Source organism: Phyllobates terribilis, unplaced genomic scaffold (assembly GCF_046119375.1).
Source record: "Phyllobates terribilis strain yellow unplaced genomic scaffold, ASM4611937v1 Scaffold_10__3_contigs__length_209671492, whole genome shotgun sequence".
NCBI classification, from domain to species: domain Eukaryota; kingdom Metazoa; phylum Chordata; class Amphibia; order Anura; family Dendrobatidae; genus Phyllobates; species Phyllobates terribilis.
In genome coordinates this window covers 32,534,015-32,560,065 of record NW_027362770.1, presented here as the reverse complement: position 1 = coordinate 32,560,065, position 26,051 = coordinate 32,534,015, and the positions used below count along the sequence as shown (strand labels likewise).

Sequence of the window (26,051 nt, the reverse complement as noted above, 5' to 3'; positions counted from 1 at the left end):
TCCTCGGGCGGCCATTTTCCCAGAATCCACCGGATAGGACAGTATGGAACGTGCGGGGCTCTGGCTTCCTCAAAATGTTGGTGGAGCCCCCGCACCACCAAACACCTCAGCCTACCAGCATGGGGCCCGCAGCCATCTCCCGACTCCTGCCTCCAAACACCCCGTCCTACCTCCACTGCATCTCCTGTTTCGCCAGCAGCAACCCTGTGACCCCACTCCACCGCAGCTGGTAAGGTGATTTCGCTTTGTAAGACGCACCCCTATTTTCCCCCCAAATCTGGGGGAAAAAAGTGCATCGTATAAAGCGAAAAATATGATAGCTTCCCATGGGCAGATGCAGAAAAGTCAGGTCTAGGCCCTGCTCCTCCCCCATCTATTTTCAGGCCTACTGGCAGATAGAAAGGTGAAATTCTAGCGTTAGGGAACATTCTGATTGGTTATACCTTGTCGCTATGAGATGGCTTTTATGCTTTTTTGATCAAAATAGTGTACCCTATCTTATGAAGCTGTAATTTATATATTTACTTACTGCAGTTTATTTGCTCATTGTTTTTATCCTAGGTTTTATACTACACACTGGAGAAGTGCAGGAAATGTGTATGGGTGACTAGTGTCAGTGGCACAGTCAGAAGTCACGTGGAACAAAAATATGATGGATCTGGCAATGAGATGTCAGAAGTGGGTTAGGGTTTTGCACTGACAGATAAAACATTTGGTTATGTCAAATATATTGTAACTGCTGCGGTTTCATCTACATGTTGTAATGCTAATGCTGGCATATGCGGGGGAGTGTTGGGTCGGCGGGTATTGGAGTGGGGTCTCCTGGTCAGTTATGTGGACAACAGGTATGCGGTCAGCTAAGTCTTCACCGACCTGGGAGCATTACTTATACTGGTTATACGCCAGACTCCCTTTCAAAATCCAGAACTAGAAAATATTCTATACTAGAATATTCATGACTGTCCACATAGACATCCCTTTGCTTAATGGTCACTATACGCATGTCATCACACAGACATTTCAGCATACAGCTTGCTATTCTCGCCATGGCAAGATCAAGGGCCCACTGTTGGTTCACTTTCATCATCCTGATGCGATTGTTGTTTTTCATGGCCATCGTTGACGTTATCATTTTCACTTAGACTGTCAGCTTCGTCCAGTGGCTGTGTTAAAATGAATCAGGCATGGATCAGTGCCGACTTTCATTAACATATGGCTGATGCCAATCATTAGGTAAGTCATACCATCTGCCTGCTTGTTAGTTGTCTGTCTTCTGACCCACTTTCAGTTAGACTTCTACTCTTTGTCCATCATGTCATCTATACTGTAGTATTGCTACTGAGACAGTAATTTTGCTGCACAGTCAGACATCTTCTTACTTGTTATAACATATTGCACCATCAGTGTATAAACACCATTAAGGCAAGTATCTGCCCCAAGAAAGGGATAATTTTTGGACTATTTTTACAATTTAAGTAGCCTAAAAGTCTGTTAGTTTAGTGTGTTGTTAAATAGGCTATTAGCAATTACTGATTATCATCTGTATTCCTCTAGGCACATAGGTTGAGGTCACTTGGGCATTACTTACGCTTTGTTTTTGTTTAAGAGCTCAAAAGGTTATCTATGTAATCATAGGAGACCTTGATTATTATATATGCATTTTCCAGGCAATTGCAGCATTGCTGATTATTTAGAAAAATTCAGAGAAGCTAAAGAATTTCAAAAGATCCCCTCATCTCTACTTACCAGATAATAATTATGATAATAATTTTTATTTATATAGCGGCAACATATTCCGCAGCACTTTACAAATAAGATAGGGTTGTGCCTTACATTACTTTTTGTTAGTTATATTTAGAAAACTGATTAATATATGTTCCTAAATAAAAAAGGCTGCCATATAATAGCGACTTGTACTCTTTAACAGAGAACACAATGAAGTACTTTGTTTTTGGGAAATACAATGGATGCTATTGAATAATTCCATGTTGTACCTGTTGATCCATGTTGTATGCTATGTCCTTTAGTAAGCACTATGCGGAAAACTTTTGGTAAATTAGTTGCATTTTGTGTAACTTGAAAGTTAAAAATCATTTTGGTGAAATGTGTTTGTAAAAATGTTGAAAACCTTGCTTTTATAAAGGAACCTGGCAGCTGCTCAACACAGGCTGTATGATTTTAGCCAGATATGTTTGACTTTAAACGCCTGGTACTGAACTGCACGGAATACTAATCGGCAGGCGTATTCCGGGTGGCTCTCCTTGAGTAACAGGTCTATCTCTGCATACATGTATAGAGAGAGACCTGTCACCTTAGGGAAGTAGGTGGGTAGAAGCTGCCGGGGACCAGCCTTTCCCGACGAGTCTCCTGTGTGGCTTAGTCTCTGGCGACTTTTAAAGTGTGTCTTTCTCTGAAATGCTAAAGCGTTTCAGAGTCAAATATTCCTGGCTGAGATCATACAGCCAGTGCCTGGTACATGCTGCCCGTGGTTCGAGCAGCGTGTGTCACCTGTCAGGTTCTCTTTAAACGGCAGGTGGATTCTGGGTGGCTCTCCTTGAGTAACAGGTCTATCTCTGCATATGTGTATAGAGAGAGACCTGTCATTCTATGGGAGTAGGTGGGTAGAAACTGTCGGGGACCAGCCTTTACCAACTAGTCTCCTGTGTGGCTTAGTCCCCGGCGACTTTTAAAGTATGTTTTATTCTGAAATGCTAAAGCGTTTCAGAGTCAAATATTCCTGGCTGAGATCATACAGCCAGTGCCTGGTACATGCTGCCTCCGTGGTTCGAGCAGCGTGTGTCACCTGTCAGGTTCTCTTTAAACATATTATTCAATAGCTAAAAACAAAAAAGAAAGCAAATCCTAAATATCCAAAAGAGAAGCTATGGACTTTCAGAGAAAATGCCCAGGGTGCCATGGGAGCTCTAATAAGCCACTGACACTAAGACAGTGTCTTTATATACAGGGCTAAGGAAGCACACTGCTGTAAATATTTAGAAATATTACCAATAATTCAGTATAGAATTAATTATTGCATAGAACTAGAATGATGTGGGAAGAGGGGAATGTTGCTTCAGCTTCTTACTGTTTTGGTAAAATGGCGTACAATGAAGAGCAGAGGTGGATGAGCCGGAAGGAGATATCGGAATGTCTCGTGTTCAACATCAGAAAAAGCCTTCTCATCAGGTACAATAAGGAGAAGGATAGGATACATTAACAGCAATGAGAATGGAAAATCATATATCATAATTAATACGATAGACACAAAATGTCAGCACCACATCTAGTATACAATATCTACAGCCAATAAAGAACAATTGGGATTGTTTTCTGGGTAACAACAGATTCACTTTAAAAAATCTTCCCTTAACGTATTATATCCTGTAAAATAGCAATAAATGAATCATTTTTCTAGGAACCTTCTAAGCAAAATGACTTTTCTTGGTGTGAAGCTTCCAATGCCTATAACACCTGCTACATTTTTTATAATAGATTCACTCAGTAGTGTTAGCATTTTTAATGCAGCATTAACATGCGGTTTGATAGCATGCAGTCTAAATAATGGAGTAGTCATCAAAGTAATTTATGCACAGTTAATCAGTTTTCATCTTGTAAATTAGTGAGCGCTGGTTTTAAATCTATGTTTTTAAAAAAGAGATGCAGGTTATTGTTGACTTTGCTGATCATCCTGGATTCTTTGATGATGGGTAACGAACATGGGATAAATATTTACTTGCAGGTTATCGTGGATTTCCACATTTTCTTCTGTATGCTTATGTTTTTATGGTTACGTGCTTGAGTCTGTATGATTAGATGTTGACCATTTGCATAATTTGATTTTCCTTTACAGCTCGCTAATTGTACATATGACAGTCTATCGACACTAATTAAGATGTTTACGATTAATATTAACTGATTAGAAACATTTACAAATGTATTCTAAAATATTTATTAGAAGTCAGTGATGGATCTTGCCGGCAACTTTGGAAATTTTTATGATTACTAATGTTATTTCTCTTATGCTAATGTTGATCACGCGAGCTATTGGCTGACCCATAAATAAGCTTTCTCTGTTGTTTATTGCATAGGGTCACGTTGAAATCTAAGTGTGATCTTTTTTTGCCCCAGTGGCCAATTTTGCTATACTGTATATAGCATTTGCTAATAGTTACTAATCAGGATAGCCGGCCTTATTGTCAAAAACATTGTTCACGTCTTTTTTCCCACTGCCACTTTTATTACTTCTTAGAAGTGCATTTATCATGTATCCACATGGCCCGTACCCCCATTGATCACAAGAATAGGGGTCTTGATCCCCTGTTCATCTTCTGAGATCAGTAGAGTTGACTCGCATCACCACTGACATTCAGGGTTTTATGGGACTGATAGATATGGCTGTTTTGTAATCTACACTATGTTTGAGAGACCCACAGACATGAATATATCAAGCTCCACCATGTTACTCCAACCACTTTGAAGAGGAATGGGGGATTATTCTTGTGAATGTTGGGGTACTACTGGTGCAGATAGGTGATCACCTATGAACAGGTAACACATTTATTTTGTAGACAAAGCCCCTTTTAAGCATATATCTCAATCTCAGATACTTTGTTATATATATAGGATGTGCCTTAAATGTTTGTTAGATGTTTTCTCACTATTGGGCCACGTTCACACGTTCAGTATTTGGTCAGTTTTTTACCTCAGTATTGGGTAAAACCAGGAGTGGGTGATAAATACAGAAGTGGTGACGTGTTTCTATTATACTTTTCCCCTGATTGTTCCACTCCTGATTTTGGCTTACAAATACTGATGTAAAATACTGACCAAATACTGAACTTATGAATGTGGCTTTACAGAGGAACTCCTTTGTAGAGATGAGCGATCTCAAACGACAAAGTTTGGGGGTTTGTACCGAATACCTAGTGTCTGGTGCTGAACTTTGAGCACAGACTTCTCTTGGAAGTCCCTTTTAGTGTTCAGAGTTCGGATGCAGAGAGAGAGACACTCTGGGGGGTACTCTTCTTACTTTGGCAACCCCCAACCCTTAGGCTATGTTCACAGTTTTTATTTGGCGACAATTTTCTGCAGCAAGACCTGATCTTCTAGGGCATTTTGTTCAGGATTTTTCTTGCAGTTTTGCTGCATCTTATGGGGCATTTTTTCAGCGTTTTTTTTTCACTATCCTTCTGTCTATTTTTATGCATGTATATAAAGTTCTGTGAAAAAAAAAGATCCTCATTCTATTTTGGCATCAAAAACTCTGATTCAAATTTTGATGTGTTTTTTATGTATTTTTTCAGCGTTTTTTCATCACCCATTGCTTCCTATGGGTGAAAAAACTCTGAAAAAAAGTGACATGCTCTATTTTCCCAAAAAAAAACATGCACATCACAAAATCCTGAACAAAAAAAACCATGATGTGTGAACAGAGAATTCTGGTTTCTCGTAGACTTTGCTGATACTTCAAAAGGCAGCTGAAAATTTGCATAAAAAACTCCATCAAAAATGCTGAAAAAAAACATGATGTGTGAAAATAGCCTTACTATGACCATTTTATAGCACCAAACATCGGGACGCCATTGATTTCTATGGGTTTCGGGTTCAAGTTCGAGTAGAGTTCTGGTACCCGAACTGAACTCTGGTCAAACCTGACGAACCCAAACATCCATGTGTCCGCTCATTACTTCCCTTTGTTCTTTTTGGGCCGTGGAAACAAAGCAAAAGTCACAAAGGGAAAGCAAAGGATAGATGACTGTGTATGTGAATATTTCTTTATTATAGTCTGGGGGTAATGGAGAAACAAATAACTGTAGTTTTATAAACTCCTAAACTGCTTTCTCATATGTTGGGCATTTATAAGGATATTCAATATATATTTGCCATCAGAATATGCTTTTAACCTCCATTTCCATAGTCTTTACATATTCTTTAACTCATTTTTAACTCATTTTTGATATAATAGAAGAAGATTTATTGGATTACAAGACAGGAATCAAGGTTATGTTGATGAAGGTTAGCTTCGGTTTCTTTAGTATGTCAATATGAGCGGAAAGATATTTTAAGATGGTTCTGTTGTGTCTCTGAATTCATTGTATTATGGGGGATTATTTAGTATTAAATAAATCATAGAGAATGGCTTTCCACAAATGATCTTTAATCCAAGACGAGCTATACATTATTTTCCACTGACAAAGATCCGATCTGTACCATTTTTTTCAGCAATATTTACCGTAAATGAACTACAAGGTTTATGATAACATTTATTTTCTGTCACACCATTTCTTATCATCTATGATTCTATATGGTATTAGGTAACTAAACATATTGGTTTCTTTAAAAGCAGCATTTTATATTGCTTTTATCTACAAAGCTTAGTATAGAAATGGGTCAAGGATACATAATAACTTCATGATAAAAAAGCATGAACCTCCGTTCCCCGTGTTTGTCAGCAACCTTGAAAGCTTTTATTTATACTCAAAGCTAGAAAAAGTTTTTCTGGACATAGCAACTTGATGGCTACTCAATTATTCCTCTACCCCTTACTATAAGAATAACACACTCAGAGTAAATGGAAAATCTGCATCATGCTAGAATGTATATTTTCTTCTTAAATTCTGTCTTTTTTAAATGTAATCTGTTGTCATTGTTCAGTCTAAGGGCAGCATAAAATCAGGACATAGACTGTGTAACGCTGATGGGTGTGGACTAGTGTTGAGCCACCCCCGTAGTGTTCGGGTTCGGTTCGGTTCGTCGAACACCTTAGAACACCGTCGAACACCGTTAAAACCAATGGCAGGCAAACAAAAACACATAGAAACACATAGAAAACACCTGCAAAGGTGTCCAAAAGCTGACAAACTGCTCAGAAGACACTCTCTTTAAAAAAGCCGGCCGGCAAATTCAGCAGCGGCATACACCGGTACCCGACAATTTAGACAAGAAGGAATAGAGCATCACACATAGATTAGATAGATAGAAACATGTCAGTCACACATATAAGAAGCACAGTGACAATGTTGGTTACTGCACTTGTCATTTAGTGTAAAGGATTTATTAAAAAAAATATTAGTGTTTTCATGCACCGTCTCTTTAAAAAAGCCGGCCGGCAATTCAGCATCTGTACCCGACAATTTAGAACAGAAAGAATAGAGCTTCACACATAGATTAGATAGATAGAAACATGTCAGTCACATATATAATAAGTACAGTGATAGTGTTGCTTACTGTACTTGTCATTTAGTGTAAAGGATTTATTTAAAAAAATAATAGTGTTTTCATGCACTGTCTCTTTAAAAAAGCCGGCCGGCAATTCAGCAGCGGTACCCGACAATTTAGAACAGAAAGATAGAGCATCACACATAGATTAGATAGATAGAAACATGTCAGTCACATATATATGAAGTACAGTGATAGTGTTGGTTACTGTACTTGTCATTTAGTATTAAAATAAAGGATTTATTATTGAAAAAATTGGCGTGGGGTTCCCCTTAATTTTAGGCTCTAGCGGAGGTTAAGCAGACGGCTGGGGCAGATGTTTGAAGCCTGAGAAGGGGGTAATACCCACGGAGCTTCCCAGGCTACTAATATCAGCCCCCAGCTGAAAACATAGCCTTTACTAGCTATTAAAATGGGGGACCCCCCAAAAAAAATGACATGGGGTCCCCCCTAATTTAATAGCTAGCAAAGGCTAGGCAGACAGCTGGGGGCTGATATTAATAGCCCAGGAAGGGAGCCATGAATATTGGCCCCCTCCCAGGCTAGAAACACCAGCCGTCAGCCGCCCCAGAAATGGCGCATTCATAGGATGCGCCAATTCTGGCACTTAGCCTCGCTCTTCCACGCTGCCCTGGTGCGGTGGCAGGGGGTAATAGGGTTGGGGTTGATGTCAGCTTATAATGCCAGCTGACATCAAGCCCAGGTTAGTAATGGAGAGGCGTCTATAAGACACCCCCATTACTAACCCCATAGTCAAAGTTAAAAAAAACACAAACACCCAGAATAAAGTCCTTTAATTGAAATAAAGACACAATCCTTTATTGTTCTAAATTAAACCATACTTACCATCACGCCCATTCCAGCTGAAGCCAACGATCTCCTGCAATAAAAGAAAAATAATAAAGCAACCTCATCCTTACCTTTCCATGGTTCCCACGACAGCTTCAGCTCTGCTACATCGAGATGACAGGCTGGACCGCAGCAGAACGCTGCCATCCAGCCTGTCATCCCGCAGACACTGAGAAGCGCAGGCTTGCTTGTGCTGCTCAGCGTCTCTCTGTGACGACATCCAGATGAGCCGAGTTCATGTCCAATGAACTCGGCTCACCTCATGCACGTCACTGACAGCGTGGGAAAATTCTCACGCTGAAGCGCTGATTGCAGGAGAATTTTCCCACGCTGTCAGTGACGTGCAGGAGGTGAGCTGAGTTCATTGGACATGAGCTCACCTCATGCACATCACTGACAGCGTGGGAGAATTCTCCTGCACTCAGCACTTCAGCGTGAGAATTTTCCCACGCTGTCAGTGACGTGCATGAGGTGAGCCGAGTTCATTGGACATGACCTCGGCTCATCTGGATGCCGTCACAGCGAGACAGTGAGGAGCGCAAGCATGCCTGCGCTTCTCAGTGTCTGCGGGATGACAGACTGGATGGCAGCGTTCTGCTGCGGTCCAGCCAGTCATCTCGATGTAGCAGAGCTGAAGCTGTCGTGGGAACCATGGAAAGGTAAGGATGAGGTTGGTTTATTATTTTTCTTTTATTGCAGGAGATCGTTGGCTTCAGCTGGAATGGGTGTGATGGTAAGTATGGTTTAATTTAGAACAATAAAGAATTGTGTCTTTATTTCAATTAAAGGACTTTATTCTGGGTGTTGTGTTTTTTTTAAATACTTTACTAGAAATTCATGGCGGTCATGTCTAATACTGGCGTGACCCCATGAATTTTGGGCTTGGGGCCAGCTGATAATACCAAGCTGGCCCTAACCCCTTTATTACCCAGTGAGCCACCGCACCAGGGCTCTGGATGAGTTGGGTACAGCGCCAGAAGATGGCGCTTCTATGAACGCGCCATTTTCTGGGGTGGCTGCGGACTGCAATTTGTAGCGGGGGGGGGGGCCCAGAAAGCTTGGGCCTCCCTGCGCTGCAGATTCCAGCCCCCAGCTGCCTAGTTGTACCTGGCTGGACACAAAAATAGGGCGAAGCCCCACGTACTTTTTTTTTAATTATTTCATGAAATTCATGAAATAATTAAGAAAAAAAGGCCTTCCCTATATTGTTGTGTCCGGCCAGGTACAAATAGGCAGCTGGTGGTTGGGGGCAGCCCGTTCCTGCCTGCTGTACCTGGCTGGACACAAATATAGTGCGAAGCCCCACTTCAATTTTTTTTAATTATTTCATGAAATTCATGAAATAATTAAGAAAAAAAGGCCTTCCCTATATTGTTGTGTCCGGCCAGGTACAAATAGGCAGCTGGTGGATGGGGGCAGCCCGTTTCTGCCTGCTGTACCTGGCTGGACACAAATATAGTGCGAAGCCCCACTTCAATTTTTTTAAATTATTTCAGGAAATTCTTGAAATAATTTAAAAAAAATTGACGTGGGGCTTCGCACTATATTTGTGTCCAGTCAGGTGCAGCAGGCAGGAACGGGCTGCCCCCAACCACCAGCTGCCTATTTGTACCTGGCCGGACACAACAATATAGGGAAGCCCTTTTTTTCTTAATTATTTCATGAAATAATTTAAAGAAAATTGACGTGGGGCTTCGCCCTGTTTTTGTGTCCAGCCAGGTACAACTAGGCAGCTGGGGGCTGGAATCCGCAGCGCAGGGAGGCCCAAGCTTTCTGGGCCACCCCCGCTGCAAATTGCAGTCCGCAGCCACCCCGGAAAATGGCGCGTTCATAGAAGCGCCATCATCTGGCGCTGTACCCAACTCATCCAGGGCCCTGATGCGGTGGCTCACTGGGTAATAAAGGGGTTAGGGCCAGCTTGGCATTATCAGCTGGCCCTAAGCCCGAAATTCATGGGGTCACGCCAATATTAGACATGACCACCATGAATTTCTAGTAAAGTTTTTAAAAAAAACACAACACCCAGAAAAAAGTCCTTTAATTGAAATAAACACACAATTCTTTATTGTTCTAAATTAAACCATACTTACCATCACGCCCATTCCAGCTGAAGCCAACGATCTCCTGAAATAAAAGAAAAATAATAAAGCAACCTCATCCTTACCTTTCCATGGTTCCCATGACAGCTTCAGCTCTGCTACATCGAGATGACAGGCTGGACCGCAGCAGAACGCTGCCATCCAGCCTGTCATCCCGCAGACACTGAGAAGCGCAGGCTTGCTTGCGCTCCACAGTGTCTCTCGGTGAGGGCATCCAGATGAGCCGAGTTCATGTCCAATGAACTCGGCTCACCTCATGCACGTCACTGACAGCGTGGGAAAATTCTCCTGCACTCAGCGCTTCAGCGTGGGAGAATTCTCACACTGAAGCGCTGAGTGCAGGAGAATTCTCCCACGCTGTCAGTGACGTGCAGGAGGTGAGCTGAGTTCATTGGACATGAGCTCACCTTATGCACGTCACTGACAGCGTGGGAAAATTCTCCTGCACTCAGCGCTTCAGCGTGGGAGAATTCTCACGCTGAAGCGCTGAGTGCAGGAGAATTCTCCCACGCTGTCAGTGACGTGCAGGAGGTGAGCTGAGTTCATTGGACATGAGCTCACCTTATGCACGTCACTGACAGCGTGGGAGAATTCTCCTGCACTCACCGCTTCAGCGTGAGAATTTTCCCACGCTGTCAGTGACGTGCATGAGGTGAGCCGAGTTCATTGGACATGAACTTGGCTCATCTGGATGTCGTCACAGAGAGACGCTGAGCAGCGCAAGCAAGCCTGCGCTTCTCAGTGTCTGCGGGATGAGAGGCTGGATGGCAGCGTTCTGCTGCGGTCCAGCCTGTCATCTCGATGTAGCAGAGCTGAAGCTGTCGTGGGAACCATGGAAAGGTAAGGATGAGGTTGCTTTATTATTTTTCTTTTATTGCAGGAGATCGTTGGCTTCAGCTGGAATGGGCGTGACGGTAAGTATGGTTTAATTTAGAACAATAAAGGATTGTGTCTTTATTTCAATTAAAGGACTTTATTCTGGGTGTTTGTGTTTTTTTTAACTTTGACTATGGGGTTAGTAATGGGGGTGTCTTATAGACGCCTCTCCATTACTAACCTGGGCTTGATGTCAGCTGGCATTATAAGCTGACATCAACCCCAACCCTATTACCCCCTGCCACCGCACCAGGGCAGCGTGGAAGAGCGAGGCTAAGTGCCAGAATTGGCGCATCCTATGAATGCGCCATTTCTGGGGCGGCTGACGGCTGGTGTTTCTAGCCTGGGAGGGGGCCAATATTCATGGCTCCCTTCCTGGGCTATTAATATCAGCCCCCAGCTGTATGCCTAGCCTTTGCTAGCTATTAAATTAGGGGGGACCCCACGTCATTTTTTTTGGGGGGTCCCCCATTTTAATAGCTAGTAAAGGCTATGTATTCAGCTGGGGGCTGATATTAGTAGCCTGGGAAGCTCCGTGGGTATTACCCCCTTCCCAGGCTTCAAACATCTGCCCCAGCCGTCTGCTTAACCTCCGCTAGAGCCTAAAATTAAGGGGAACCCCACGCCAATTTTTTTAATAATAAATCCTTTATTTTAATACTAAATGACAAGTACAGTAACCAACACTATCACTGTACTTCATATATATGTGACTGACATGTTTCTATCTATCTAATCTATGTGTAAAGCTCTATTCTGTCTGTTATAAATTGTCGGGTACCGCTGCTGAATTGCCGGCCGGCTTTTTTAAAGAGACGGTGCATGAAAACACTATTATTTTTTTTGATAAATCCTTTACGCTAAATGACAAGTACAGTAAGCAACACTGTCACTGTACTTCGTATATATGTGGCTGACATGTTTCTATCTATCTAATCTATGTGTGAAGCTCTATTCTGTCTGTTATAAATTTTCGGGTACCGCTGCTGAATTGCCGGCCGGCTTTTTTAAAGAGACGGTGCATGAAAACACTATTATTTTTTTTGATAAATCCTTTACGCTAAATGACAAGTACAGTAAGCAGCACTTTCACTGTACTTCGTATATATGTGGCTGACATGTTTATATCTATCTAATCTATGTGTGAAGCTCTATTCTTTCGGTTCTAAATTGTCGGGTACAGGTGTATGCCGCTGCTGAATTGCCGGCTTTTCATGTTTCACTGTTGGCACTGTTCCCATCGATTTGGGCAATCACTGTAATGCCACAACCACCATGGCTGTGGCATTACAGTGAGTGGCAGACAATCCCTGCATGATTGGTGCTCTAAATAGCGCCAGACATGCAGGACACGCTTTTGGTGCACGAACAGTTATCGAACATAACCTCGAACAGCCGAATTTTTTGCAAATCGTTCGGGTTCGTCGAACAACTCGAACACCGCCCAAAACAGCTCGAATTTGAGATTGGCGAACAGTTCTAGTCGAACACCGCTCATCTCTAGTGTGGACCCACTGCGCCACAGGCAGGGCTTACTCTGGGGGGCCGTGACTAGGTGTCTACCGTGTCTTCACTAGGGCCTCTGATGGTGAGGATAGGCTTGGCTGCTGGTAGACACCAGGTACCACTTCAGGACATTCCCCAGGACTGCAGCAGCTGACCGGAGGGTCAGAGGCGGGTGCGCGGTGCAGAAGGGCAAAGTTGTGGTTAGACAATCTGAGGTCGGGGCAGGCAGCACAGGTTCAATACATATAGCCGAGGTCATGAGCAGAGAGGTCAGACACAATGGGTGAACAAGCCGGGTCTTTAACAGGAAGCAGAATATGGTTGAATTCATAAACCAAGTGCTAGCAAACTAGAAACCAATGTTCGGGCAAGGAGTAGTGAGAGGAGCTGCCTAAAATAAAGCCTGCTGGCACGGAATTGGCCGGTGAACCTGATCTCTGCAGGACACAACAGGGTTAAATTCCTGCAGAGACCGGCCACACTTCCCTAAGGCCAAATGAAAGCAACATGATGTTGCAGCAGTGCAGAGGAGTGCTAAAAGAGGCAAAACTCAGTGAGTCAGCCTGATGCGAGGAGAAGCCGCGCGGTGACCATGGTGAGTAGGGTGGTGATAGGGAGGCATGTAAGTTAACACTGTGGCAGACTGATTCAAATGCCGTGTCACTTACTAGACTTCTTGCTGTAGTTTTGATAAAATCACTGATTTATCTGCTGCCACTCTGCTAATCTCAATGATACGCTCTGCCTAAAGCTGCTTATTCACTGCAAAATAACCGTGAACGAGCATTGCTAAAAACCGCTCGTTTCATGACTATCTTGCCATGTAAACAGGCTGATGACCATCCGATGAATGATCAAAACCCTCGTTTATTGGGTGAAATAATCTTTTGCCCCGCACAAAAAAGAACCATCGTTCTCGGCGGTTCATCATCCTGTGTAAATAGGACTCATACTGCTGAGAACTATGGCAACCTATGTGCACTGAGCGAACTGGTATGGATCATTCAGGGCGCATTGTTTACTGTGGTCTATCTGTGTAAACCACCATTTAAATGACCGCCGATTGGTAAACGTTTACAGTATTATGTATTTATTATTTTATTGGGGGAAAACATAGGAATTGAGAAGGAATTGTCCAAGTAGTGGACAGCCCATTTAAGTGCTTTTCTCATGAACATCATATATCACCTATCCACGGGCACCTTTTAGGGCATACCACTAGTATGGCAAAAGACAAATTCATAATTACTAGAGGTCTGACCATCGGGCCTCCACTCCTGCTGATCATGAGAATGGGGGGTCTAAAGTCCCCTGTGACAATGAGACATCAGCAACTGTGTGCAGTCACTGATCATTTAACTGTCAATAGCATGTTTGTTAACACTTAATTCACATAGGGGACATTAGGTCCCTATTCTCTGAATCAGTGAAAGTCTCAGCAAGCGACCCCCCATCATATCTATATTATTTATCGTGTGGATAGGAGAGAAATGTTTTTTTTTTATGGGATAACCCCTTTTAGGTTACATCTGTCACCATCTTTGTTGATGGTCTATCTAAATTTTGTGATATGTTCAGCTACACAGGGCACCTGAGCTTTGCCACTACTATGAGCTGGGAGGCAGATTTTCATAGTGGTTATGACAATGTTCCTATGAAAAACCTAACTACACCTAAGTAAAATACTTAATTCTCGAAAAAATAGGACAAGGCCAGTACTCTAATAATCAGGGCTGTGGAATCGGAGTCGGAGTTAGTTTTGGTTGGAGTCGGAGTCGGTAGAAATGTACCGACTCCGACTCCAGCTTTAAAAAAAATGTATTAATATTTCATAATTGAACTTTCATATGAATTTTATAAATGTTACTCAAACTATCAAACTATGAACAACAGTGACAAGCAGTTCTGCTGGAGATAGACACATTTCTTACTTCTTGTGTGTCACTGTCCTCCACTGCCCTTATCTAATCTTATACTTGGTTAACCTCATGCTGCCCCAACCCCCCTACTTACAATGTATGAAACTGAAAGTGAAAATGTGTTGCAAATTCTTAGTAGTAAAGCTTCTCCTCTAGACTAGATGTTTACTAGGTGTGCGTCTTCCAAGCATATTATTCTTTCAACAAACTTTGCATCAGTTAAATGTGAGTACATGAGGAATAACAGTATTACTGACCACTATATCAGTTGTACGACCTGGCAATAATTTTGTACAATTGTTTTTAGGAAAAACAATTGTCATTTGGATTGTGAATGCAGAATTAAAAACCTGAGAATGTCAAAGAAGCGTCACATTAAATCAGCTGTATTTGAACATTTCACCATCACTCAAGATAAAAAACATGTCTGTCAGTGTATGACAAATGATCCAGATGAAAACAAATGCTGTGAAGCCAAGATCAGTGCATATTAAGGCAAAGATAAAAATGCCCCTACCAGAACTTCTAATCTAAAGAGACATTTACAGCGCATTCATCCAGAAGTACTGAAAGCAGTGGATGAGAAAGACTGCATCCAAACCAATGAACCAGTGCCCAGCTCTTCCAGCCAAACAAAGGAGCAGAGAACTTTGCAGCCATCAGTTGCAAGATATTTTGTCAGTAACAAAGTTACTGTGACAATGACAGTAGATACATTTAAAAAACAGATCATAGAGCTTGTTGTAAAGGATAGTGTGCCTATTTCATTATTTTCACGACCAGCTTTTATGTGTCTGAATGGGGAAATGGCCCGCAAGCTTGGTGTTTCTCTTGAGAGAGAGAGTATTAGAAAATTAGTAATCGAAGAAGCTTTTAAACAAAAGGAAGAACTTAAAAAAACTCTCAAGGGACGCTTTCTGTTTCTTAAAATGGATGCCTGCACACGTCACAGAGTGAACTATTTTGCAATCAATGTCCGATTTGTTTGTGACAAAAATGAAATAGTTACCAAGACATTGGCAGTAAAAGACACCAAAGCTCATCACACCAGTGAGTTTCTCCAGGTCTTGGTGGAAAAGGTTCTGCAAGACTATGAACTTAAAAAAGAGCAAGTTCTTTCTGTCGTAACTGACAATGCTTCAAATATGATAAGTACTATTAAGCTAATGAATGAGAGTAATGATGGTGACCAGCAGCTAGAAGAACATTCTGGGTCCACAGACACGGAAATGTTTGAAATAGAGGAACACAGTATTGTAACTGAGGAGCAAACTGAAGTTGCTTCAGATGAACAGCAACATGATAGTTTAGATGATCTTGTTGAAACTGTGACAATCCGTTCTTTCATTCATCACATGCGCTGTGTTGTGCATACGCTACAGCTGGCTATAAGAGACAGTCTGCAAGAAGGACATGCCGCTGCACTGATTGGCAAGGTGAGAAAATTGGCTACTGTTGCCAGAACCCCTAAAGTTGACTCAATTTTGAAGAGACGTGCTGGAAAAGGGGCAATTATTGATCAAGCCACACGATGGGGCAGTACTTACTTAATGATTCAGTACTTGGTTGAACTGAAAACCTTTCTTGTAGACATGGCTAACCCTCAACTGATGCTAAATGAAAGTCAGTGGAATCAGGTGACTGAGCTGGAAAAATTGCTAGAGCACCCATTTACAGTGACTAAAAAATTACAAGCAGAGGACTTAACTCCAGGTATTTTCTTAAAGGAGTGGAAGAACCTGATGTTTCGCCTGTCCCAAAGAGGAGGGTTAATTGCAAGTGGCATTGCTACATCAATGAAACGGAGAGAGGAGCTACTATTACAAAATAACATTCTTTTGGCAGCTGTTTATGTAGACCCAATGCATTGGATTCTTCTAGATGATCAACAGCTAACTAAAGAAATAGAAGCTCTGATTGAAATAGCAGTAAGGATGAAAGGGTTGCAGAACAGTCAGGAGGAACAAGAAGAATTTGATCGTCCTGCCACATCTTCACCCTCATCAACTGATGAAGAATTTAATTTAGAAAAATATTTGGATCACAAGGACCGTGCAAAGCGTTCCCGCATAGAAGAGTCATCCCCATCAAAGAACACAGCCAGTACATTTCAGCAGAATTTTTCATGTGCACTAAAAGAAATTGAGAAATTTGACCGTTCATCAAAAATAACAGTGCAACAAGCGATTCCTCTGTATCCTGACATTGTCAGAGATGTTGCCCCAGTGGTTACTGCTTTGCCACCAACCCAAGTTAGTGTAGAGAGGTTGTTCTCTGCTCTCAAAATAATTAGATCAGATTTGAGGGCATCCATGAAGGAGGATCTGACAGAGGCAATACTTTTTCTGAGGACAAATTTATAGATTTCTTCTTATTAACTGCATAACAGTGTTTATTGCATATTTACTTACAAGAGTTTAGAAAAGTTTATAAAAGTTATTTGCTATATTCTAATTGTATTCTAATAAATATAGTTTTTGCTCTAAGTGGTCTGATTACTTATATGATGGTGAGAAACTGAATAAGCACGATGTTAATATTTTACAACAGTAAATTTATTGTTACAAATTGGCCATTTATGAAGGAGTCGGAGCCGGAGTCGGAACCTGATAAAATCCAGGAGTCGGAGTCTTAGTCGCAACTATAGCTTACCGACTCCACAGCCCTGCTAATAATATTACAATAATGTGCACCCGTTGTCAATATACAGACCCTACCATACAGTAGAATTCTGCAATTATTGAATACATAAATTCCACTATTGCTACACATAAAAAACAGGAGGTATTTAGTTAACATTTTTTATATGGAACGACTAATAGAATTAATGTATTCATTAATTGCAGTGTTGGTGCATAGTGTTTGCTGTAAGTAAAATGCTGTGATACTAATAGCACCATAATACCATGTAATTCCATAATTGCCTTACATGGGTTATTAAAAGTATGTCTTATCCCAACTGTGAATATTTGACTACCAACTTCTCAAACTCAGTCAATCCTTCTCCTACCCTTCCACCTTCACCCCTATTCATCCCTACCTTATCCATTGTAAGTCTTGTATGTTTTCATCCCTCTTAGATTATTATTCTTCAGATTGCTTAAATTACTATATTTTATAATTCACTAGTTTTATACCTCAACGATTTAATGCTATGTAACTGGTCCACATTGTCTTCAACGAAACATGATATATGTTTGTATACCAGTACTCTTATTTTCTTTGTATTTTACATTCTGTAAAACTTTACATTTTCTTAAATAAAAATGAACAATTAAAAAAAAAAAGTATATCCTATCCCAACGTGTTTCTTGTCACATCTGTATCAGGGGCCTACTTCATCTCTGTTATTGATAGGGCTGTGGCTTTAGATGTCTGTATCCAACTGTGCCACATTAATCCATTTGTGTCCATACCTAAAGTATTGGGCAATTGAACACAACTCATTTTAAAGGTGCACTAAACTTTCTGTGGTAGCTTAAAGTATGTATTATACTGTGCATCTGTATGAAAGGTTGGAACTGATTGTTGTATCATTGGTTGTAAATTCAATCACAATTGGTTTTATTGCAAAGAATTATCCAGGTGTGCTTATTCTATGTATGTAAGCTTTCTCCATGAAGGAAAAAAAGTTCATATGTAGCAGAGCTGTGTGTGTCTGTATGTGCATGCTGCAGAGCTGTGTGTATGTTTAAATGTGCATGTAGCAGAGCTGTGTGTATATGTAAATATGCATGTAGTAGAGCTGTGTGTGATTGTCAATGTGCAGTTAGCAGAGCTGTGTGTGTCTATATGTGCATGCAGCAGAGCTGTGTGTTTGTTTATATGTGCATGTAGCAGAGCTGTGTGCGTCTATATGTGCATGCAGCAGAGCTGTGGGTTTGTGTATATGTGCATGTAGCAGAGCTGTGTGTGTCTATATGTGCATGCAGCAGAGCTGTGTGTATGTTTAAATGTGCATATAGCAGAGCTGTGTGTATATGTAAATATGCATGTAGTAGAGCTGTGTGTGATTGTCAATGTGCACTTAGCAGAGCTGTGTGTGTCTATATGTGCATGCAGCAGAGCTGTGTGTTTGTTTATATGTGCATGTAGCAGAGCTGTGTGTGTCTATATGTGCATGCAGCAGAGCTGTGTGTTTATTTATATGTGCATGTAGCAGAGCTGTGTGTGTCTATATGTGCATGCAGCAGAGCTGTGTGTTTGTTTATATGTGCATGTAGCAGAGCTGTGTGTGTCTATATGTGCATGCAGCAGAGCTGTGTGTTTGTTTATATGTGTATGTAGCAGAGCTGTGTGTGTCTATATGCTCATATGGAACAGAGCTGTATATGTATGTAAAAGATCATATGTAACCGAGCTTGTGTGTATAATATACACTGCAGAGAAACACTAACAATAGATCTATTACCTCCCTATTCTAATCTAGTGCATTAAAATTCGTGATAATGGCCCCTCCACTTTACACCACCAGGGAAGTTTTAATTAATGTGAAAAATGTTTTTCTTATTTTCTGCTGTCTAAACCTGAAGGTGCGTCTTATAGTAAGGTGCATCTTATGGTAAGGTGCGTCTTATAGTCTGAAAAATAAGGTACATTTATTTATTAAGAAGAGATGAATAAGGGGGACATGATTACCTGGTACAAACACTTAAATGGCCTCTATAAAATGTGGCAAACGCTGTCACATGTAAAACCACTTCAAAAGAAAAGAGGCCAATCTCTATAAGAGGGGAGGCTTCTTTACCATGAAAACTATTACTCTGTTGAATGGCCTACCTCAGGAGATAGTCACAGCGGGAACCGTCGGTGGTTTCAAAAAGGACTTTGATGCTTTGTTGAAGAAAAAACATAATTACTTATGTAGACAAATACAATTCTTGTTCTTATTGTTGATCTAGTCGATCTACACTCAGAGTCAGGATGATAATGATAAAACTGCTTTTTAGGGCAGATTAGGTCATGTCATGCATTATGGATGTACCTATACCCTTCCCTTTACCTTTCCTATCCCTCAATTGAACTTGCTGGACATATGCCTTTTTTCAACCGTACTGTACAACTATACTACTAATTTGAAATAACGTCTCCTTACTTTATGCTCTGGAAAACATATTGGAATCAATAAGTTTTTATAGCATATGTATGTATATATTTCTTAAAATAGTAGTTAATGGGAACTTTATAGGCATTTCTTTTAAGTATAACTTTAAACATATTACTTTATCCTCACCCATCCCTTGTAGATTGTGAGCCCTCGCGGGCAGGGTCCTCTCTCCTCCTGTACCAGTCGCTGACTCCTTTTGTTAAGATTATTGTAATTGTTTTTGCTATGTATACCCCTTTTTCACATGTAAAGCGCCATGGAATAAATGGCGCTATAATAATAAATAATAATAATAATTAGGGATGAGCGGTCCCATAAAAGTTCAGGTTCTGGTACCCTACCCGAACTGTATTCCAAAGTTTGGTTCTGGTACCAGAACTTTACCTGAACTTGAACCAGAACCCGAACCCCATTGAAAACATTGACCGAAGTTTTCAAATGGAAAATTCTCTCTCTCTCGCTCCTCCCGGATTTCCCCCAGAGTGCCGAATATTGCAACGGACTTCTGGGAGAAGTCCATATTCGGCGTTTAGCACCGGACACTGATTGTCCGGTACAAACCTCTCACTTTTAAGTTCGAGTTCTCTCATCTCTAATTACCATGTATTTTTGATAGAGCTAAGCTTAAAGATTTGTACTGTCCTTGTCCGGCGTCCATTCTTGTCATCTGTGGTAGCTAGACCAAGGAAGTCATCACTTCTGTGCCCGGCATCCTCAGCCTGGCATTCTGGTCCCTTATTGTGCTTTCTAGGCCCTACAATGTTATGTCATGTGTTGCGCCTTGTTTTCTTCTAGTCACACTTTGGTTTTTGTGGGTAAGAACAGCCAGGATGGAGTTTCTTCCACATTATTGAACAAATAAGCAGAAGTAATAGAGTTTGGGACCCTTTAAGTTTGGACATTGTTGGCATATCTTGGATCATATGTTGGCTTGGCTGAGTACTTCTCTTGCTTTCTTTTATCAAAAAGTGAGATCTCAGCACCTGGAGTTCTACTGCATCTTTACGACATGTCAAACACATAAAAGCACAGTTACACTTTAACCACTGACCAACTATATTCCAAAACTTGTGTATTTCCTAAATGATATACCTAGATTTGAAATAATAATTGCAGTGCAATGCTGTCTATATTTTGACGTCAGAGGTCAACAATTTTCCTATGAAGTCCTGTACGGAAATGGACGATATTTTCTTTTGTGTCTTTTATTTTCACTACAAAGAATGTTTTCGATCAGTTATGTTGCAATCTCTCTCCAAACACTATTTAATAAGGTTTTAATTAACGTGTCTGCTATATAGAGATATCTGAGCACATATCACCAACTTTAATTATTTCATGTAAAGCATTCATCATAGTGTTGTCTCTTCACATAATGAGAGTCAAGTCTGGATCACGTTGACCTGTTTGAAAGAACACGTTTGCATTGACCAATTGACTGTGCTGTCAATATAATAATCACCCCCTTTGTTTTTTGCTTTTCCTATGTTCCTGTGATAAAATACAAAGTGTTATTTTTCTTCATATATTGAATAATGATCTTATTTTATTAGCAATTGACAAACTATGAATATAATGATTTACCATTCATATATAATGATTTACCATTCATGTTGTTTTTCTTTTAGGATTACTACCACTGCTGCATGCATGATGGACCTAAGGAGATATCCACTCGATGAACAAAACTGCACATTAGAAATTGAAAGCTGTAAGTAACAGCACCCTCATCTCACTTTACTGCAATTTAAATGCAGAATTATTGAAATATAATTTTGCGTTATTATTCTTGTATTCTGGGAAAACCATCTAGTATCCTAACTATGTGCTGATGTACTAATGGATTTGTTTGATTTTATTTATACCCAAATGTGTTCTTTTGACATATTTTTGGCCGAGATACACCAGGATTCTTGGATCCTAAGAGTATGTGCACAATTTGTCCCTGCCTTCGGACGTAGCGCTGTAGAGCTGCAGCTGGCCGCTCAATTCCTCTTGATTGCTAATACGTCCGAGGGCGGGGACAGTGACGTCAGCGTGATTAGGCGCAGGGCTCACATGTCATAATAACCGCACGTGAACCCCGGGAACATCAGTGCTGACACCGCTACAACGACTCCAGCACGAGACGGACCAGAGGCTGATATCACTCCAGCACTGATGGTTTGTCTCTTCTGATCTGAGCTGGCGAGGGAGCGCACTGTCACTGTGCATATTGAACAGTGAAAGGAATCTACAGAGCATATGTAGAAATTGACAACTGACGAATGCTCAATGGAGCAGGGAGTAGTTTAGCCCCTGAAACAGACATCGCTAATGATGCTTCGTTTCGGGGATGGGGCAGAAGCAGGGGAAGTGACCGCTGCCTCTTCCCCCAATGACTCTTTGAGTATTCCAGCATTGGGATTAACAAACAAAGCGTCATAAAGGAGGAAGTGGTAAAAAGAAAATAGTTTTTCTAATACACCTTAGTTAAAAATTCCCTATTCTTTCCTCGTTACACTCTCTAGCTATTTTTTTTTTAATCACTTCCTCTTTGACGATGAACTTGGTTGTCAATTCCAACATATGCTCGGCAGATTTTGTCACTTTGCAATATGCACAATGATAGTGCGCTCCCTTTCCGGCTCAGATCAGAAGTAACAAACAAGCAAGAGAGCGCAGTGCGTGCTGTAAGAATACCCAGCGTGCAAAGTCCAGCGCCGCCCCAGCAAGTGATACCTGCCTCTGCCCCCTGATGACGCTTCACTTGAGTATTCCAGCATGCACTAGGATTCTCAAACAAAGTTTCATAAAAGAGGAAGTAGTAAAACAATAAAATAAATCGGTTAGATAGTGTAGTGAGGGAAGGATAGGGCATTTTCAATTAAAGTATGTTAGAAAAACATGAGATTATGACATTAAATAGACATTTAGGTTTAAAATTTATTTTTGTTTCGGACCACCACTTTAATAACCAGTAGGAGCTTGGATGTAATATGCAAGTGTACTGTCACCTCAACTGCCTGGATCAGATTAAACTCCTAACCCCTCAGTTAACCCTTTCAGTGCTGCGATCAAGCCAGATTGTGAACATATACAAGGGAATGACCTCCTTGTAGATCTGATATCTAGCCCTAAAAGTTATTGCTAGGACTGGCATCAATGTAGAAAAAGTTTGAGAGCCAATAAAGTTCAACAAGGTTGGCTCCTGTAAAAGTCTTTAAGGTCATACCAGTAGTATGCCCTAAAAGGTTCCCTTTCATAATTTTATACATATTCTTACATGCATACACAAGTATGCCACTGTACTGTTATTAAAAAAAATTGTTTACGGAAAGTCTCTTTATCTTTATAAAAATACAGTAAAAAAAAAAAAAAGTATTGTAAAAAAAAATTGAAAAAATATTTCACGCGTACTAACTCAAGCCCACGTATTTGGTTGCCCATAAGAGACACCACTTGTGCTATAAATATTTTCACTTAACTGTATGTCAGTTATGAACAAGATATAAAAGGCTGAGAAAATATTGCAGAAGGCAGAATAGGATTTTTTTTAATTGTTCCTCAAAATCTAAAATTATTTCTAGCTTGTACAAGAACAAGACCCTATATTCTTGTGAAAACCTAAACTTAGATTTCTCAAATAATTAGACATAGACTTCAAAAATTCTGATAAAGTGACTTTGCTCCTGGACTGGCAGCAAAGTACAAAAATAACAGAGCAGATTGGCATATAACACTGTGGACAGGTAACATCTTAACCTTACAGTTCTTTCTACAATTCTTCTCAGTTTCGATACACTGGCTACAATTTCTTAAAAAAAATGCATTTGTGAAGGCAGCATAAGGACTCCATTATTCTCAAGTTATTTCTTCTGGAAAAATCCATAGATTTGTATAATTTTTCCAATGTGACATTTTTTAATCTTTTCCTTTTTTGTATATGTCTTTTTGCTGGAATTTTTTAAGTCATAAGCCTATGAAAAATGTTTTAGAATGGATTCAAAGATCCAAGAATAAGAGAATTTACACCCCATAGCTAAATGAAATAATAAAAAAGGACAAATGCATAAAATATACGCAACATATTAAAAGATATATAACATATAAAAAATATATCATCAACAGCAACATGCAAGACAATAACAGTAAACATGTATTATACCCACCCCATATCTGGGAGAACCTTCTTCTCTACAGCATATCCAGAGATTGAGGATGATAGCAATCTTCCGCAGTTTCATCTTGACTCAAATATTTTTTGGTCTAATCCTAACTTTTATATCCCCTGAAGATGTAAGCATACGCAACACTCCCGACAGATCTGGGGCTCCAAGTCTTTTTTATTGAGCTAGGGTTATAGGGCCCAATTCATTATTACATTTACCTCTGTTTTTCGTCAAGGATTTGGTGTTTTGTGCCTTTTTTTGCACAAAAGTCATCTTTACATTTGTGTCTTTTTTAAGCCACTTTTATATGTTTGCCTGTTTGGTCTTTTTTAGTTGACCACTGTGGGCAGGGTTTAGGGTTTCCATGTTTTCATCTGATTCATCAAACTTGTCGGGATCCAAGGGGTAACGTTTCTTCTTGCAGAGAGTGACATGTCAAGCCTGGCATGCCAAAGTGAGGAGACTTTTAAGCCACAATGTTCCTCTGGGAAATATGGAAATTGTCTCTTCAGAGAGGAAGAGGACTAGAACTCTATTGCCACCTATAGGAAGTAGCAACCCTAAAAGTAAATATTTACTCTCTAACGAGCATTGTCACATAACAGGATAATAGCATATACTCTAATACCCCCTTGGTGTGATTTTATGTATGGGAGAATTTTGAAAAAGATGCAACTTTTTGCTCTACAAGTCACAAAAATGGTTAAAGAAAGAAAAAAAGCACTTTTGCACAAAATTCATGAACAGTGCACTTCATTTTGATGAATTTGGTGTGGGTTTTTCTGTCAGTTATTACAAGATTAAAAAAAAAGAAAAGTGGAAAATGATTAATGGTGGCCCGTGGTGTAGTGTCCATCTGTTAAAAGGTTCCTTATCTGTAAAACTGCTGTGTGTCAGAATTGAACTAGTACTAACATTAAAATAACCCTTCCTAATACACACCAAAAAGAGCAGTACTGACCTCAAAATTGGTGATTCGTTAAGATTGGCATTTTATAAGACAGTCTTAATGAAGGGCTTGCTGGAGTACGATGTGCCAAACTCATTAAAAGGTTCATGGCAAATAATTTGGAGCATCTTCTCAATGGCATGTGCCTCAGTTGAGTCTCGCCAGACGAACACTGGAGTAGCATTTCTGGACAAAAAAAGGCTGGCACTTTAGTAAAATTTGATTGGTGGGCACAGGCGCACCCCTTCCCACCCTAGCTCCTCCTCAGCCCTGCCCATTTTGGTGGAGTTGCTTGAAACCAGCATGAATGCACAAAAAAGTGTAAAGTTTTTGCTCAACTCCACATTGCTCAAAAATGTTTGCATCTTTTGTGAATCACCCTCATAGGCTTTTATGGAATGAATCTTATGATTTTTAATGATTAGGTGTATTGGGGCACATTTACTATTTTAAATTTAGGAAATGCATCACATTTTAATGCATAATTGTGCAAATTGCTGCATTTAGTTTGACCATTTGTTGTGTGCTATGTGGGTGTGACATTGCAGGGAGAGGAAGGATTTCCTGAAAAGATGACTTGACTTGAAATATGTCAACTTACACCAAAATCGTGTAATTGAACAAAGAGGTAGAGTAAGATTAGACAAAAGTGTTTACAGTGGTTGTCACACCGTAACAACTGATGACCTATCAGTAGTATACATCATCAATATGAGATTTGACACCCGTAATCTTACTGATATGGACATTTTTCCTACACTATGAATGCAGGAAAAATAAAAGACAAAAAAAAAAAAATAGATATGACGAAATTGGATTTTTTGGGGGCAATTTCACCTTTCTTGCAATTTTTTGCCTGTTTTTGTACCTTGTATAGTAAAATAAATGGTTTAATTCAAAAACTACAAATCATTTGCTGAAAAAAAACAAGCCCTCACATGGCTATATCAATGGAAACATAAAAAAGTTATGACTCTCGGAAGAATTATAGGAAAAAAACAATGGAGTAATGGATAACTGTACCTAAAGGTAACTGCAGAATAAGCTGTCCTACGTGTGTACATGAGGAATAACACTATTTCTGGCCACTGTATGGCTTATATCCTGCATTTTTACCAGATTTCTCCTCTACTGGCTCTATCTAGTTCGCAATCCACTCTGGGGTGAGGAGACTTACACTACAGAACAGTACACAGAGAGGGTTTCCATATGTTCGTTCACTTTTTTTGCACTTAGAGTCAAGCATGGAAGAAATCATACAGCAATGCTGAGCTGTTTTGATGTGAATTACACTCTGAGAGGTAAAAGATTTTGTAGAGAGGTCAGTGCCTCACTACGGTCTCCCTCTGCCTGTTTCTTCTCCTTACTGCTCACTCC

At 40.3% G+C, this 26,051-nt stretch overlaps 1 protein-coding gene across 2 annotated transcripts in view; it reads left to right on the top strand.

The window, feature by feature from the left end:
• Nucleotides 1-26,051, top strand: part of GABRB2 (gamma-aminobutyric acid type A receptor subunit beta2) — a 444,575-nt gene that overhangs the window by 261,052 nt on the left and 157,472 nt on the right. For both annotated transcript variants that reach the window (XM_073649520.1, XM_073649521.1), the window contains one exon: nt 21,203-21,285. In XM_073649520.1, coding sequence (XP_073505621.1) covers nt 21,203-21,285 — 83 coding nt within the window. The remainder of the gene's footprint in view (nt 1-21,202; nt 21,286-26,051) is intronic.